General features: G+C 40.3%; 1 protein-coding gene across 1 annotated transcript in view; it reads right to left on the bottom strand.

Annotated features, from left to right (window-relative positions):
- LOC105887011 (AFG1-like ATPase) overlaps positions 1-19,406 on the bottom strand; it is a 36,738-nt gene that overhangs the window by 8,895 nt on the left and 8,437 nt on the right. Inside the window, exons 2-3 of the mRNA XM_023512431.1 lie at positions 7,960-8,011; positions 271-372 (exon numbers count right to left, since the gene is read on the bottom strand). Of these exons, the coding sequence (XP_023368199.1) occupies positions 271-358 (88 nt within the window). The 5' untranslated portion in view covers positions 359-372; positions 7,960-8,011. The remainder of the gene's footprint in view (positions 1-270; positions 373-7,959; positions 8,012-19,406) is intronic.

The following is a 19,406-nucleotide window of genomic DNA, read 5'->3' as shown; positions in this document are numbered from 1 at the left end:
TAACATTTTCTACTGATCCTTAGGAGAAATAGGAAATGTCTGACCTCATACAGTAACCTCCGTTCTCAGATTTGCAAGTACTGAATTGGTGTTAAGAACCAACTCGGGACACATTATTAACTGCTTCACTATAGCACAAAACAAATAACACCAAATAAAATTTTACTTCAAGCACAAATCTAATTTTTGTAAAGATTATATGTTAATGAAGAAAACCGTTTTATGCCACTCATCCACTGAAAAATCACTTCTTTCAGATCATTCACTTACTTTTATGCACATCTAGCATGAAGCCATGAAAATGAGCCCGTTTTTTCCTCTTCACTTCCACATGAGCATAAAACATGTCCATCACCATTGTTTTTCCTGTACCTTAAAAATAAAAAAAATAATACTATTGAATAGTATGCACTGATTGCTGTAATGATTGTTCATTAGCTTTGAGATAATGAAACCATACTCTTTCACTGGAAAGCCATTTTGCTTTTTTAGAAGAGGGTATTTATATGTTAAGCTAGCTAAAAATAAAATGTCAATAGTACTCTTTTCTGTTAAAATCTTGTTTTTAGAAAATACAACATTTAGTTAACATTACAAGGTCTAGTTACCCATAGAGAACTGTGCGTATACTGACCAGATTTACAATATTATTTATTCTTCAATCTTCTCTTTCAAAAGATACTCTAACATAAATAAAATAACTTAATTAAATAAATATGTACAGGGTCATTACTATGCCCAAGAAACTATCTCAGGCATTATGGGAAAACTCAAAAATAATAAATAAAAAAATTAAGAGAAGAACAGTGAAAAATAAAGATTAGCATCTAACATAAATACTGAAGATGAATTGTATGTTTAGATTAAAGCTGGAGAATTGCCAACTTTAACATTTCTATTTTTTAAAAAGTTGACAATGTAGGTCTTTAAAAATGAGGCCTACTTAATGAAATTCTCATGCCTAATCCTTATAATTAAATTATATAATTTTCAACACGCTGAAACTTAATCACTGCCATTGCATTAGTACAGTAGTCCCTCATAGACAAGGTTTCAGTACCTGAGGTTCATGGTTAACCACAGTCCCAATATTAAATGATCTAAGCTAATCATAAGAAAGCTGGGGTAATTACATTAATGAGACAAACTTTAGGACAAGAAATATTATGAAAGGTAAAAAAATATATTAATAAGAAGATTAATTCATTTTCCAAGGGGACTAATATCTAGATATCAGGAATTCAAAGAACTCAAAAAACAAACAAAGTAAGGCCAAGCACGGTGGCTCATGGCTATAATCCTAGCACTCTGGGAGGCCGAGGCAAGTGGATTACCTGAACTCAGGAATTCCAGACCAGCCTAAGCAACAGTGAGACCCTGTCTCTAAAAATAGCTAGGTGTTATGGCAGACATTGTGGTCCCAGTTACTCAGGAGGCAAAGGCAAGAGGGTGGCTTGAGCCCAAGAGTTTGAGGTTATTGTGAGCTGTAACACCACAGCACTCTACCAAGGAAGAGACTCTGTGTCTACCAAAGTGAGACTCTGTCTCAGAAAAAAATAAAGAAAAGAAATAAAAGCACTCAAGAAATACAACAAAGTGACTATGATTAACAACTATAAGTTATGGTTACTGAAAAATAACTAAAAGAGTGGAATTGGGATGTTCCTAAAACAAAGAAATGATAAATAAAATGCCTGAAGCGATGGATACTCCAATTTCTCTGATTTGATTTATATACATTGCATGCCTGTATCAAAATGTCACATGTACCCCATAAATACTAGTATGTACCCATAATACTTAAAAATAAAAAGCTTTTTAATATAAAGAAATAAATACAATGAGAAAATAAATAATCCCGTTAAAAAGCAGGCAAAGGACACAAATAAACATTTTCTTCATTTTTAACTTATATTTTATTGAAGTAAAGTACACCTATATAATTTGTCATCTGTCCCATTTTTTAAGTATAGAGTTCAGTATTAATAAATACATTTACACACACACACATATATATATACGTTTCCCCCCCTTTATCTTTCTGTCCTCCTTCCAATTTCCAGCCTCTGGCATCCACCAACCTGCTAACTATCTCCATGAGATCCACTTTTTTAACTCTCACATAAGAATGAGAACATGAGATACCCTTCTGTGCTTGACTTATTTTCCTTAACATAATGGCCTCAGTTACACCCATATTGCTACAATGACAGGATTTCATTCTTTTCTATGGCTGAATAACATCCCGTTATGCATATATACCACGTTCTCTTTTGGTGGACACTTAGGTTGATTCAGTATCTTGGCCACTGTGAATAGTGCTGCAGTAAACATGGCAGTGCAGATGTCTCTTTGATATATTTATTTCTAGAAACGAACATTTCATGAAAGAACACACACAGACGGCCAACAGGTAGATGAAAAAATGCCCAGCATTACTAATCATCAGGGAAATGTAAATCAAAACCACCGTGAGATCTCCTCACTCCAGTTAGAATGAGGATTACTATGACTAAAAAGGCAAAATATAACAGATGTTGGTGGAAACTCCTAATACATTATTGGTGAGAATGTAAATTAGTACAGCCATTATGAAAAACAGTATGGTGTTTTCTCAAAAAACTAAAATTAGAACTACCATATGATCCTGCGTTCCCACTTCTGGGTATCTAGAAGGAAATCAGCATATCATAGAGATACTTGCACCCCCATGTTTACTGTAGCACTATTCACAATAGTAAAGATAGGGAATCAACCTAAGTTGTCCATCAACAGAAAATTTGGGGCTGAGCACGGTATCTCACACCTGTAATCCTAAAGCTCTAGGAGTGTTTAATAGGATTATATATTTACCTTATGAAAGGTGAGTAGATTGCTTGAGCTTAGGAGTTTGAGACCGGCCTGAGTAAGAGTGAGACCCCATCTCTACAAAAAATAGAAAAACCTAGCAGAGCACTGTGGTGGGCACCTGTAGTCCTAGCTACTCAGGAAGCTGAGGCAAGAGGATCACTTGAACCCAGGAGTGTGAGGTCGCTGTGAGCTATGATGCCAGGGCACCCTACCCAGGGCGACAGAGACTGTGCCTCAAAAAAAATTTTTTGGTATATCTGCACAGTGGAATTCTCTTCAGCTATAAAAAATGCAATTCTGTCATTTGTAGCAACACGGATGAATCTGGAACACATTATGCTAAGCGAAATAAACCAGACACAGAAAGATCAACATCATACGTTTTCACTCATATGTGGGAGCTAAAAAAAAGTTGATCTCATGAAGGTAAAGATACCAGATTGACAGAGTCATAGATACCAGAGGCCAAGAAGGAAGGTATGAAGAGAGTTTGGTTAATAAGTACACGCACAGGCTCGGCGCCTGTAGCTCAGCCACTAGGGCACCAGCCACATACACTGGATCTGGTGGGTTTGAATCTAGCATGGGCCTGCCAAACAACAATGACAACTACAACCAAAAAATAGCCAGGCACAGGCAGCACCTGTGGCTCAGTGGGTAGGGTGCCAGCTCTATATACTGAGGGTGGCGGGTTCAAACCCCACCACAGCCAAAACTGCAACAAAAAGTAGCCAGGCGTTGTTGTGGTGGGCACCTGTAGTCCCAGCTACTAGGGAGGCTGAGGCAAGAGAATCACCTAAGCCCAGGAGTTGGAGGTTGCTGTGAGCTGAGATGCCACAGCACCCTACAGAGGGCGACAGAGTGAGACTCTGTCTCTGAAAAAATAAATAAAATAAATAACCAGGCACTGTGGCAGGCACCTGTAGTTCCAGGTACTTGGGAGGCTGAGGCAAGAGAATCACTTAAACCCAAGAGTTTGAGGTTGCTGTGAGCTGTGATGCCACAGCCCTCTACCGAGGGGAACATAGTGAGACTGTCTAAAAAAAGAAAAAAAAAAGTACACGCACACAGTTAGATAAAAAGGTAGAGAGATGGACAAGGAGTAATGTTTAATAGGGTGACTGTAGCTAACAACAACGTATCATAGATGTCAAAATAGCTAGAAGAGAGGACTTGAAATGTTCCTAACCCTTAGAAATGATGAGCACTCAGGGTGATGGACACCCCAAATACCCTGACTTGATCATTACATATTTTATGCATTTAATAAAATGTCACATATATCCCATAAATATGTACAAATATTATTATGTATCCATTTTTAAAATGGCAGACCTCTGCACAAACCACAAAATACCACTGAAATAAATTAAATAAGAGCTAAATAGGCTCGGTGCCCATAGTATAGTGGTTACGGCACCAGCCACATACACCGAGGGTGGCAGGTTCAAACCCAGCCCGGGCCAGCTAAACAACTGCAACAAAAAATAGCCAGGCATTGTGGTGGGTGCCTGTAGTCCCAGCTACTAGGGAGGCTGAGGCAAGAGAATCGCTTAAGCCCAAGAGTTGGAGGTTGCTGTGAGCTGTGATGCCACAGCACTCTACCAAGGGCAATAAAGTGAGACTATGTCTCAAAAAAAAAAAAAAAAAAAGATGAGCTAAATAAATGCAGAAATATATCATGCCCAAGGACCAGAAAAGAACATTTTAAGTTATCAATTTCCTCCCTCCAATTTGATCTACAGATCCAACACAATCCCAACCAAAATTGCAGATGAATTTTTTTTTAGAATTTAACAAATAATTCTAAAATGTATATGAAAATGTAAAGGCCATAGAATAACCACAACAATCTCTCTCTCTCTTTAGAGAGAAGGACTTGCTCTGCTGCCCAGGCTAGTCTCAAATTCCTGGGCTGGAATATCCTCTTTGTATCCACTTCTCAGAGTGCTGGGATTATAGACAGAGCCACCACACCCATCCCAAAACAATCTTGCAAAACACAAAGATGGAGGACTCACACCATATCACAAAGATCCATTAGCAAAATCCATATATAAGACAAATTATATATTCAGGCCAGACATAGTATCTCAGACCAGCCTGAGCAAGAACAAGACCTGTCTCTACCAAAAATAGAAAAAATTAGCCCCGCGTAAGGGAATACCTATAGTCCCAACAGGAGAATTACTTGAGCCCGGGAGTTTGAGTTTGCAGTTAGCTAGGGTGAGACCACAGAACTCTAGCCTGGGCAACAAAGTGAGACTCTGTCACCAAAAACAAAAGGGGGGGACATGGTGGCTCATAGCACTCTGGGAGGCTGAGAATGTAGGATCACTTGAAGTCTAGAGTTCAAGACTAGCCTGAGCAAGAGTAATGCCCCATCTCTACTAAAAAGATAGAAAAAATTAGTTGGGTGTGGTGGCAGGCCACCTGTAGTCCAAAATGAGAACTTGATCTACTTTCATTACCTATTTTGTAAGAATTCTAAACTAAACGGATTACAGCCACCAAAACATTCATCTCACTTCCTATTTCAGAATTCCTTTCTCTTCCTGTCTCTATATTACAAAGACATTTCCCACCAAAGGTTACCCCCCCACACACACACACACACACGGCCTATCTGAACATTCCATCTTATCACATCTTTTCTAATTCTTTCCAGCATTCAGATGACTAACTTGTATTTTACCTCCCTTTAATTAGTTAAAATACAGCGGTGTTTTCCAAACTAAAATCCAACAACTTTCATAGATTTTTTTTTTAAGTCCTTTTGCAGAAGTAGAAGCAGTTGTGCTTTATTAACCATCTCCATATATGGTTAGGTGGTTAAGGTAACAGGAGGAACAAAGATGTTGATTTTAGCAATGACGGAACACAGAAGTGGAGGTGCTGGAAGGAAATGTTCTCAGGAGACACAGAATAAGAGCTCACAGCATGAGACCCACTAGTGGTGTCCTGGTGGCCAAAGGTGCAGGCATAATCAATTGAATAAGCATCTAGTATAAATTGCTTTATTTTTTTCCTCCCTCTTTTATTTTTTTTTTTTTTTGAGACAGAGTTTCACTCTGTAGCCCTGTGTAGAGTGCCATTGGCATCATTAATCATAGCTCACAACAACCTCAAACTCCTAGGCTCAAGTGATCCTCCTGCCTCAGCCTCCTGAGTAGCTGGCACTACAGTGCCCACCACAATGCCTGGCTAGTTTTCCTATTTTTTTAGTAGAGAGGGTCTCACTCTTGCTCAGGCTGGTCTTGAACTCCTGATCTTAAGCAATCTAACATCTCTGCCTCCCAGAGTGCTAGGGATTACAGGCATGAGACACTGCTCTGGGCCATAAACTGTTTTCCAAATAAGAAATAAGTATACATTGGTCTGAAAAATACCAGTTAGTCAACAAATGAGAAAAATAATAGTCTGAGCTTCTTTAACATTTTTTAAATTTGTAATTTTCAAGGACTTGAAGAATTTTAAGGGGCAATCTCTATTGTCCACTTTTTATTAGATTATTTAAACCAATACATGTAAAGCAGGTATTTAAAGGCATTAGTAAACAAAATCAGAAAAAGAAGGAAAAGACCAGTTTTGCCGTTAAGCTACTAAAACTATTTATTCGATTCCATTTTTTCTTCTTATTCTAAAAATTTTACTAAGAAAATATCTCCTACTACCACTCTCTCCTAAGGAAAATGTGTTATGGCTGGCCAGGATCCTAGAGTGTGTATATTAATCTAGGTCCAAAACTGATCTCGTTATATGCCAATGTGAGCTGAGAGTGCCAATAAAATGAGTAATTGACAGGAAAAAAGGCAATGAGGCCAAGTGAAGTGGGAGCCACCTTCCAGACATTAGTGGATCTGCATAACCAGGGAAAGTTTTATGACTAGGAGAAAAAGATTTGTTTGAAGGAAATAGAAACCAGAAAACAGACAATTTCAGTAAGAATGAGGTCAGAGAAGACTTAATGAGCAAGACATTAATTGATTAGGAAAATCTAGAAAGTAAGGGACCTCCAACAAAACATGAGTTGTGTCCATGTACAGAACTGGGAGACCAAGGAAATGCTACCATGCACCAATTAAGAATATCTACTATCAGGGCGGCACCTGTGGCTCAGTGGGTAGGGTGCCAGCCCCATGTACCGAGGGTAGACGGTTCAAACCCGGCCCCAGCCAAACTGCAACCAAAAAAATAGCCGGGAGTTGTGGGCACCTGTAGTCCCAGCTACTCAGGAGGCTGGGGCAGGAGAATCACCTAAGCCCCAGGAGTTGGAGGTTGCTGTGAGCTGTGTGATACCATGACACTCTACCGAGGGTGATAAAGTGAGACTCTGTCTCTACAAAAAAAAAAAAAAAAAAAGAAAAGAATACGTATCTACTATTGGCTCGGAGCACATGCTCAGTGGCTAGGGCACCAGCCACATACACCAAGGCTGGGGGGTTCGAGCCCAGCCCCAGCCTGCTAAACAATGATGACAACTGCAACAAAAAATAGCTGGGAGTTGTGGCAGGCACCTGTAGTCCCAGCTACTCAAGAGGCTGAGGCAAAAGAATCGCTTAAGCCCAAGAGTTTGAGGTTGCTGTGAGCTGTGACATCACAGCACTCTACTGAGGGTGACACAGTGATACTCTGTCTCAAAAATAAGTAAATAAAAAAGGAATATCTACTATCACGTAGATTAAGGACAATAATAAGTGAGTCATTGATTTAATGGCTAGATTATGAGTAGAAAAGTTAAAGAGAAGAGCTTAATTTTTAAAAGTATTATGCTGAGTTAAATAGTGCTAAGTGATGAAATTCTGATTTATCTAATAACCTTTCCATAGATGATTTCCTTCCCTGAGGTCCACTCATTTTTGTTAGGTAAGGTTTGCACCCTAACATAGTAACTAATTCTACCTTAAACCACAGCCATACCCTATGAGAAGTAAAAAACAAAAGCTGAGCTAACTGCCCTCTGTCCCCCATTCCTCTCTCCTACTTTACCCTGTCTCATCCTATTCTTTTGCTGGCAATGGACTGAAGGATGGAAATGGAAGTTATCGCTCAGTGAAAGCTGGGAAACTTTCTGTTTGGCCCAATCAAAGTTTATTTTAACACACTTACCAACATCTCCAAAAACATACAGGCCCCTTGGAGGTTTGCTCCTTGAAAAAAGCTGCAAATTAAGAATAAATTATAAATCTCTATCATGCAAATAATTTAAATATACTCATATACAGAGTGTTCCTAACCATGCTGTAGACAGGACTGAGAGGGATATTATACATATTATACACAGTACAGTAATGAAGATAATACCCACACCAAGTCACAATAGTGAAGAGGTCAGGACAGTGGGAATATTAATATCTTAACTTCTGCAGTGGCATGAAAGGAAGGGAACAGGTAACAGACAACAGATGAAACTCAAATGAAATACCGGGGAAGGCTCGGCGCCTGTGGCTCAAGTGGCTAAGGCACCAGCCACATACACCTAAGGTGACAGGTTCAAATCCAGCCCGGGCCCGCCAAACAACAATGATGGCTGCAACCAAAAAATAGCTGGGCGTTGTGGCAGGCGCCTGTGGTCCCAGCTACTGGGGAGGCTGAGGCAGGAGATTCACTTGAGCCCAGGAGTTGGAGGTTGCTGTGAGCGTGTTGACATCGCCCTCTCGCCCGGGGTATAGCTTGAGGCTCTGTCTCAAAAAAAAAAAAAAAAAGAAATACCAGGGAAAATGATTTCCGATCTAATCCATTCATCAAGAATGAAAACAGAGGGCAGTGCCTGTGGCTCAAAGGAGTAGGGCACTGGCCCCATATACTGGAGGTGGCAGGTTCAAACCCAGCCCTGGCCAAAAACTGCAAAAAAAAAAAAAGTGAAAACAGAAAATTGACTTTTCATACATATGAGGTCTCAGAAACTCCCACAAAGAAAGAGGAACATCATAGGCTCCAGGAATTACAGAGGGTCCATGGGAGGGACATGCACCGGGGTGAGAACACAGGCTGTCCCCAGACCACAGCAGCAGCACTGCGGGTCAAGAAAGCAGTCAGGGCCAGTGCAGTGGCTCATGCTGTAATCCCAGCCCTCTGGGAGGCTGAGGCAGGCGGATCCCCTGAGCTCAGTGGTTGGAGACCAGCCTGAGCAAAAGTGCAACCCCGGCTCTACTAAAAATAGAAAAAACATTAGCTGGGCTGGGTGGCAGCTGCCTATAGTTACAGCTAATAGGAAGGCTGAGACAGGAGGATGGTTTGAGCTCAGGAGGTTGGGGTTAAGATATGGTGACACCACTGCATGCTACCTGGGGCACAGAGCAAGACTCTTGTCTCTCTCACACACACACCGTACACACACACACACACACACACGCATGCACGCAGCAGGTCTAGACCAAAACTGGAAAATGAAGGGTTCTAGGGACAAAGCAAAATGGAACTTGTCTTTACCTAAGATTATTATCAACCATCTCGAATTTTGTTACAATCAGAAGAAAAACTTTCAAACTCTGTGGAAGTTCCTAGATACTTGTGTAAAAACCAAGGTAAGCCAGGGCAGGGTGAAATCAGAGAGGGTAAAAGCAGAAAACAGCAAACATTGTGTCGCTTAGCACCAACTAGAGAGGTAAATAATTTGGCAGAGAACATTCTCAAAAGCTAGATTTCAGAATCTAGTCTATAATGCTTTGGACTCTATTTTATAATCTCTGGAGTCATTCTGACCTGCCTCAGAAACCTCTCTTGCTTTCCTGTTCCTCTGGGCTTTCTTCATGCTCTAAATTCAGCTCTAATTCCAGCATATGCCTTTTAGACCTTTAGGCCAGGCAAAAAAGAATCTCCTCTGCTTTGATTCTGCCATCTGGATGGTTTCCCTGTGTTTCTCAGCATGTTAACTCTCCATCTATTCTTAAATCTCAACCGAAAACAGATTTCCACTCCTGCCAAAATCTCTTAATTTTTCTTTCTTTTTTTTTTTTTTTAATGAACCATCATCATGCACTGTTTATTCTATTTTCAACTTCTCAGAAAAAGCATTATGTCCTTAAACAATTTTAGAACAGCTTCAAATTGGAAAACATGCATAGAACTTAATAATCTCCAAGTATATTCTATATACGAGGAATCTTTTGAAAGCAACATTCTGTATTGGGTAACTGGAAATGTCATAGCAATCCATAATTCTTTGCAACACATTTTTTTTTTTTGAGACGGAGCCTCAAGCTATTCCCCTGGGTAGAGTGCCATGGCATCACGCTCACAGCAACCTCCAACTCCTGGGCTCAAGCGAGTCTCCTGCCTCAGCCTCCCAAGTAGCTGGGACTACAGGCGTCTGCTACAACACCCAGCTAGTTTTTGGTTGCAGCCATCATTGTTGTTTGGCGGGCCCAGGCTGAGGAATCGAACCCGCCACCTTAGTTGTATGTGGCTGGCGCCTTAGCCGCTTGAGCCACAGGCACCGAGCCTGCAACACATTTTGTAGGAATGGCTTATGGCCTACTCTAATACTTTCCACATGATACAATTACACTATGCTGAATAAACAAAGTTCAGGCAAAAAAAAGAATCAAGACACAGAAAAAGATGGCAAAGATAGAATTCACTGCTGCTTTAAAAAAGGAGCACTCAAAGTCCTATCTCCTGTTTTTCCCACTCAACTCAATCTATTTTAGAAAGGGCACTTTGGCAAATATTATATTGTATATTACATATATAATTTATGTTACGTTGTATTATGTTTTATAATAATCTTTACAGGACCATCCAACCTTTTTTTTTTCTTTTTTCTCTGCTACACATTGGAAGACAAGCATTGTCTTGGGCCACACATTAAATACACAAACACTAATGAAAGCTGATTAGCAAAAAAAGGTCCATGCATACTTTTTTTTTTTTTTTTTGAGACAGAGCCTCAAGCTGTCACCCTGGGTAGAGTGCTGTGGCATCACAGCTTAAAGCAACCTCCAACTCCTAGGCTCCAGCGATTCTCCTGCCTCTGCCTCCCAAGTAGCTGGGACTACAGGCACCAGCCACAGTGTCCGGCTGTTTTTTGGTTGCAGCTGTTATCATTGTTTGGAGGGCCTGGGCTGGATTTGAACCTGCCAGCTCAGGTGTATGTGGCTGGCACCTTAGCCGCTTGAGCCACAGGCGCCAAGCCATGCATACTTTTTTCATGATAGCCAATGCTACAGATAAGCAAAAAAAAAGTCTTTGCAAAACCAGCATGAGCCACAGGTTGGACACCCCTGATTTAGAAGATGATAAAGTGCCAAAGGAAAGGATCCCCAAACATCCAAGATCACGAATGCCGAGTAAGATATGAATACTGTTTACAAGAAACATTTAAATCTAAATAAATTGAAAGGCTCAGTGCCTGTAGCTCAAGTGGTTAAGGCACCAGCCACATGCACCAGAGCTGGTGGGTTTGAATCCGACCTGGGCCTGCCAAAACAACAATGACAACCACAACCAAAAAATAGCCAGGCATTGTGGCAGGCGCCTGTAGTCCCAGCTACTTGGGAGGCTGAGGCAAGAGAATTGCTTAAGCCCAGGAGTTGGAGGTTGTTATGAGCTGTGATGTCATAGCACTCTACCCAGGGGTAGCAGTTTGAGGCTCTGCTGCAAAAAATAAAAAATAAATTAAAAATCAAAATGGATACCCTTATAACTATAAATATTAGACATAACCTATTTTTTTTTGCTTTGAGACAGAGTTTCACTTTGTCAGCCCCAGTAGAATGCCATGGTGTCAAAGCTCACAGCAACTTCAGATTCCTGGACTCAAACCATTCTCTTGCCTCAGCCCCCCATGTAGCTGAGACCACAGGCGCCTGCCATAACACATCGCTATTTTTTTTAGAGTCAGGGTCTTGCTTTTGCTCAGGCTGGTCTAGAACTTGTGAACTCAGGCAATCTGCCTGCCTCAACCTCCCAGAGTGCTGTGATTACAGGTGTGAGCCACCTCACCTGGCCCAGCATAGTCTATCTAAATAATATTATACACTCCCAAGTATTTTCATGTGGGAGACAAGTTAATTTTCTTCTAATGAAATTTATTTTCCAATAATTATTGAAATTAAAGGTTGTCTCTATCTTAAGGGAAAAATCAGATGACCAAATGTAGAACAGTAAGATTAATTGGGCTCGGCGCCTGTGGCTAAGGCATCAGCCACATACACCCAAGGTGGCGGGTTTGAATTCAGCCCAGGCCCGCCAAACAACAATGACGGCTGCAACCAAAAAATAGCTGGGTGTTGTGGTGGGCACCTGTGTTCCCAGCTACTTCGGAGGCTGAGGCAGGAGACTCGCTTGACCCCATGAGTTGGAGGTTGCTGTGAGCTTTGATGCCACGGCACTCTACCCAGGGCAACAGCTTGAGGCTCCTGTCTAAAAAAAAAAAGAAAAAAAAAAGATTAATTGGAGGACTATAAAACAGATCCTAAAGTAGTTTTTTTCATTCTTTATTAATAGCAGCAATTTCAGTAATAGTTAAATCCACACAATTTTCTTCAAAATGACTGTCACTAACTCAGAATTATTTGCATACTCTTAATCTATATTTTTTCAAAACTTACCCGATTTGGGGGTTCTATTAAATTACTCTCCTTTGCTTGTTTTTGTTTTGTTTTATAGGAAATATATTTATTATTGATCATCTCAACTCAAAAAATACTCATTCTTTATCAGGGCTGTTCATCATATTCTACCTCTTTGCAAATATTATATACATCCAAATTATAAGCAATTTTGTTTAATAATAACACAGCAACTTCTGCATAGTAAGCAATCTTTTCTCCACATTTTAATTTCTGATAATTTGTTCTTATGGCTCAGAAATCACGGTAGCTAGAACCCTGACCATGAACTCCACCCTGGCATTGCTCCTCAGTGCTGGTCATTCTCTGTGTTCACCTCCCGGTTGCTCACTCATGCTCCTTTTCTATGCCAGGAGACTGACCTGACCTGGCCTGGCTGGCTTAGCCTGGGGGAGGTGCTACTTGCAGGAAACAAAAGAGAGGGAATAGAGAGGGATCCCGTCTTTCTCCTCTGCCCACTCCCTGCTCCAGAGCTGTGTCTCAGCAGAGCTGCACCACACCAGGACCATTAGGCAGACTGTCCCTCAGGCCACAGCTCCAGCTCTCACCAGACTCCTCCTGCACTCCTCCATCCCTTGTTCTCTGTGCTGCTTTAAGCCTGCCCACACCTCTCTAAGGAGTCTCTAGAGTCAGTCTTTATTTGAAACATGTGCTGTGAATTGTTTCCTGCCAGGACTCTGATACATCCCCCACTCCCAAAATGCACACACTTAACACTAGGCTCACAATCAGAAATCTGAAATGAATACATTTCTTTAGTGACCATTGTAGGATCTGTCATATGTCACTTGCATCTTAGGGTATTTGTAAAGTAGGATCATGACACCTTCCATTGGGTTTCTGATGAGGATTCAATGGCAGTGCCTTTTAGATTGTGCAGATGGAAAGCTTAAGGATGATGTAGAAAGACAGTGTTGGGTGTTTTTTTGAGACAGAGTCTCAGTCATTCTGGGGTTGAATGCCATAGCATCATTGCTCACAGCAATCTCAAACTCTTGGGGTTTTTTGCAGTTTTTGGCCGGGGGTGGGTTTGAACCCGCTACCTCCAGTATATGGGGCTGGTGCCCTACTCCTTCAAGCCACAGGCACCGCCCTACAACCTCAAACTCTTGGGCTCAAGTGATTCTCTTATTTCAGCCTCCTGAGTAGCTGGGACTACAGGCGTCCACCACAACGCCCAGCTAGTTTTTTCTGTTTTTGGTAGAGATGGGGGCTTCGCTCTTGTTCTAGCTGATCTCAAATTCCTGAGCTTAGGCGATCCACCTGCCTCAATCTCCCAGCGTGCTAGGATTATAGGCGGGAACCCCCCACACCAGGCCAAGATCTTACTAATAATAATCTATCACCTGCTCCACTAAGCATAAATGATTGGTGGAAGAGTATTAATGTTGAGTCCAAAAGATCTGCTTCTGCTATTTATTAACTATATGATCCTGGGATAAGCCCTATTATCTCTCCAACCTGCTGTTTCCTTATCTTCTGGGTGCGAGGCACGGCATAGGGGAGTTCCCATCCACAGCCCATCTCTGCTTGCCTAATCACGAGGCCCACTCATGCTGAAAACTGCAAACCCCATGTGCTTACTGCCTGATACCTATTTATATGCAGACCTATGGTCCATGAAAAAAGAAACATTACACCCTTTAATACACATCTGTCAGAGATACCAACAATACAATTAGTAAGCTCAAGTAATTTTACATCTACACAAACTCTATACCCAACAATTCAAGAAATATTCAAGAAAAAGTGGCACAACTTCAAATGTGCTAAGCCATAAAAGAAATCTCAATAAATGCCAAAGAATCAAACGTACTTCAACTATAATTTTTAAAAACTATAGCAACTGATAAAAGGATAGCGAAAAAGTTCATACTAAGATCTCTACCTTCCCATCCCCTTCACATAGACTGCTGAAGATTCCTGGAAAACGGCCCTGCAGAGCACACTCTTGCACCAGGCCCTCCAGATTGCCAACAATTCTTTCCCTGCTTAGTTCACTCTGGTCTCTGTGATGAATCCCTGGCAGGCTGTGGTAGTAGAATTGCTTAAGGTTAGGAGTTCAAGACCAGGCATGATGGCAGCCACCTATAGTCCCAGCTACTCGGGAGGCTTGAGCCCAGGAATTTGAGGTTGCATCACTTATGATAATGCCACTGCACTCTAGCCTAGTGACAAAGAAAAAGCCTGTCTCAAAAAGTAAAAAATAAGCCGGGCACAGTGGCTCACACCTATAATCCTAGCACTATGGGAGGGCAAGGTGTGTGGATAGCTTGAGCTCACAAATTCGAGACCAGCCTGAGCAAAAGCAAGACCCCAACTCTACTAAAAATAGAAAAACTAAGGCAAGAGGATTGCCTAACCGAGAGTTTGAGGTTGCTGTGAGCTATGACGCCACAGCACTCTATCCAGGGTGACAGCTTGAGACTCTGTCTCTAAAACAAAAAACAAAAAGTAAAAAATAGAATGAAACTGAAATATTTTTTGTTTGTTCACAGTACATATATTGTTTTTTAATAATTATTAAGTTGTTAGGATTTAAGTATATAAAAATTAGTTAATACTTATTCATACTTAGTAAGTTACATTTGTTCTCGTCTAGTAAACCAGACTCTTAGTTATTTCTTTTGGCCCACTAGAAAAAAGACACTAAGGGCTAAAAAAATTAGAAACTACTGCTGGAAAAGCATGAATAGGCTTGGAGAAACCAAAAGGGAATCAATAAATTTTGCAAGCAGGCAGTTAAGGGAAAATTACAGACGGGAGTTAGCCCAGCACTTTGCAGGTTGCACAGACATTTGCCAGATATATGATTTAAAAAAAAAAAAAAAAAGGTCATTGAAGTCTGGAGAAAAAGCAAAGGCATTTTAATTAGGAGAATGAGCTAAGGAATGGTGTTCTTAGTATGGTGAGAAATGGCTAAAGAAGGCTCAAAAGATAGACTGAGGTCACATATCCACGGACATTTCTGCCTGGCAAAAATGACCAAACCAATTAATTTTATACCAGGGAAAGTAATATTATCCTTTATCCCTAATATAATAAGTATATATGTGTGTGTATGTGAGACACTGTATACAGTGAGGAATGTACAACAATAAACAAATAATTCCTGCTTTCATGGCACTTACAGGAGGCTAATAATAGCAGACAGAGAAAAAAAGTTAAAATATATATATATATGCCTCGCATAGTTATATATGTAATTAAAAATAACTTATAAATTAGTGTATATTATGACTATAGTCCATGAAAGTAAAGGGCTGAAAACAGTATGGAAAATATCTGGGTACAGTTTAGCACTGATTTAATAAGGATGCTAAATGCTTTGATTGGTTTTAAAATTCCCATCTTATTACAACCAAAAGCTAGTATCTACTCAGAGAAAGTTCTCGGATTTAGCAGACTTTCCATAATAATCTAACTCAAAAGGGAGGATGCTACGAAAAGCAAGTATCAGAAGAAAGGCATTAAAAATTATAAAAGCAAGGCTAGGTACAGTGGCCAATGCCTGTAATCCTACCACTCTGGGAGGCTGAGGCAGGAGGGTCACTTGAGCTTAAGGGTTTGAGAACAGCCTAAGCAACAAGAAGATCCTGAGATCTTGTCTCTACTAAAAATAGAAAACTAGTCCCAGTTACTCAGGAGGCTGAGGCAGGAGGAACACTTGAGCACAGGAGTTTGGGGTTGCTGTGAGCTAGGCTGATGCCATGGCACTCTAGCCTGGGCAACAGAGTAAGACTCAGTCTCAAAAAGAAAAAAATTTAAAACAATATGACTGGCTTGGCGCCTGTAGCACAGTGGTTACGGTGCCAGCCAAATACACTAAGAGTAGCTGGTTCAAACCCAGCCAGCTAAATAACAATGTCAACTGCAACAAAAAATAGCTGAGCATTGTGGCGGGCACCTGTAGTCCCAGCTACTTGGGAGGCTGAGGCAAGAGAATTGTTTAAGCCCAAGAGTTTGAGGTTGCTGTGAGCTGTGATGCTACAGCACTCTACCGAGGGTGACATAGTGAGACTCTGTCTCAAACAAAAAACAAAAAAAAAACCCAATATGACTATACCACCAAATGTACAGTAAGGAAATGTACTAATGTCCCAAGTGTTTGGTGTTCTGGCTATTTTACATTTGTGATCTTGGACATAAACCACACATACTGATCTCTGAGCCACTATATTTGGTAAAAATTTGTATATCGGGCTTGGCGCCTGTGGCTCAAGTGGCTAAGGCACCAGCCACATACACCTAAGGTGGCGGGTTCGAATTCAGCCCGCGCCCACCAAACAACAATGATGGCTGCAACCAAAAAATAGCCAGGCATTGTGGCAGGTGCCTGTGGTCCCAGCTACTTGGGAGGCTGAGGCAGGAAACTCACTTGAGCCCAGGAGTTGGAGGTTGCTGTGAGCTGTGATGCCACAGCACTCTACCCAGGGGGACAGCTTGAGCCTCTGTCTCAAAAAAAAAAAAAAAATTTTGTATATCGAATCTTGTATATGTAAAAGCCTGTTCATCACACAAAGGATCTTTAGAACATGAGGTTTATATTTTTTAATTAAGTATCCAATAACTATTCTATCAATCAAAATTCTATGAGATAAAATCAAATACAAAGTATTAATCCCAGTTCTCACATACCTCATATACACAGGATGTTTTTGGGATAGTTGGAAAAATTTGAATGTGGGCTTTCTATCTAGAATTGCTAGATAAACTATAAGATGCTCAGATAATTTGAATTTCAGATTAACACCAAATAATTTTTTAGTATATGTATGTCTCAAATACTGCCTGGCAAGTGTAACATACTAAAAAAAATTACTATTTATTTAAAACTCATAAATATCTTAGCATCCTGTATGTTTATTTACTATATCTGGCAACCCTATTTTAGAGAATACTATTAATTGGGTATTAAATTTCTTCAGTGTGATGATGGTAATATACTTATGCAGGAAAAAGTCTTCTTAGGACATCCATGTGATGTAGTTAGGGATCAGGTGTTACAATGTTGTAACTTACTTGTAAATGATTCTAGAAAAATAAGATAATTAGAGAGAAGATAACACAAATGTAGCAAAATGTGAATCATTAGGGGATCTAAATATATCATTGACCTTTTTCCAAATAAAAAGTTGGCCAAAAAAAATTTGATAAGGTGACTATTGTATTACCTTGACTTTTGAACTAAATCTAAAATTAATCAAAAATATCTGCATGTTTGCCTTGTAGAAATTTGCTTTCGAAACTGTTATCACAAGTCTTTCTTTATTTTAACTGCTGTAAACAAAAAAAAAAATTGTCATCATCATTACAAATATTTTGATTTAATGATTTTAACTTTATCCATTGTTCTCTATGATATAAAAATTCTAGCATGAAAAAAATGATCCAAGGTGATTTTCATCAAAGTTATAAATTAAAATAGCATGTCCTCTGCCTTTCTGGATTACGATCCACCTGCTACTCTGGAATAATTTCCATTAGGACAATTAAGATAATAAGGGTGGTGCTGTTAAAATAAAAAGTATTGTTTTCAATTTGTTTAAAATGCAGGAATACTACTTTTCCTGTTTCTCTCCACTCCCCCACCACAACCATTGCATTATTATCTCCCAAAATGATAGAATCAGAAACAATGATTCCAGCTGGAATGCTGAGCATAATTACATCTTTTAAAAACTGGCATTATATCATTCTCAACATGGACCCTTTTTGATAAAAGTAGATCATTTCAGGTTTCAAAGAAGATCTTTAAAAACCAAAAAGCTAAACTATATGTTAGCACCCATAAATTCTCTTTAAATGAAAATGTTTTTTAAATGCCTTTAGCTTATTTGCAAAAGAGCCCTGGTAACCTAACATATATCAACTTGTTCAGTTTACTAGTATAATTAAGCCTATTTAAGTATCTAAATAACTGGGGGCGGGGGGCTTAAAACTAAAACAACTAGGAGAAGAAATGGCTCAATTTCTGATTATAATAGAATTTTAAAATGCAAATGACTTTTTCATGCCTTGTGCACTCAAGCAACAAACATGTAGAAGCTCCTGTATGTGCCACTGGAAGGCAAAATGACAGGAGGCAATTTCTCCAGCAAATCTTTCCATGTTTATTATCCAGTCCTACCCCAATATTCTGATTCTGGCCTAACTCAGATCAGGTCCATTCCAGTCTAGTACTGTTTCAGGGGGGTGTCCAGGACACAAGCATAATTCTCAAAACAACCTGGAGTTCATCAAGAGAAAGATGTGGAAAATATCCCTCGTTCTGAACTCTATTGAGGTTCTGAATTTGATAAATTAAACTGGCCAGGCATTTTCTGGAATAGTTAAAAACTCCTGCTACAGAGGCAGTGTGAACAGACACCCATTCCCAGAGAGCTGCGTGCATGGAGGAGCTCACAGGGACACCTACGCTGTCACACAGACACAAGGTGGGCTCACAGCCACCACTGCAACTGCCTTTCGAGTCAGCAGAGAATGTTTGTATTCTGTGACTCTTCAGTGATGGCTTTGTCATGCTCCGTTCATTCCATAAGCACCAACTCTGTGCCGGGCAGTGACCTGGGTTCTTCAGGCCCAGAAGACCAAGGAAAGAGAGACAGTATCTACCAGGGGAGCTTGTGGTCCCCATGTGGGCAACATGAGCTATAACAAAAGGATTGGGGGCTGCTTTGGTAAAGACCCAGAGACAAAGGTCCCCGTGTTGTCCAAGTAGCTCATCATAGCTGGTGCTTTCATTACCAACAGAGAACAGTGGCAGATGAGGCTGACAAAGAGGCAGGAATCAGGTTCTCAAAAACCTTGTAGGACATGTTAATGGGTCTGTGCTTCATCCTGAGGGCACTGAAAGTATTAGGCTGGAAAATAGTGTGACCAGATTTGTACATATTCAGCTTCTGAAATTTCAGAAAGAGGAAAAAAATTCCTTTGCTAAAAACCTCTTAAGACATTTCACATTCCTTTTTGAGCACTGTG

This window comes from Otolemur garnettii, unplaced genomic scaffold (genome assembly GCF_000181295.1).
Source record: "Otolemur garnettii isolate 467f Iridium unplaced genomic scaffold, OtoGar3 scaffold00002, whole genome shotgun sequence".
NCBI lineage: Eukaryota > Metazoa > Chordata > Mammalia > Primates > Galagidae > Otolemur > Otolemur garnettii.
The sequence above is the reverse complement of the archived record's forward strand: the minus strand, read 5'-3'. Positions and strand labels throughout refer to the sequence as shown.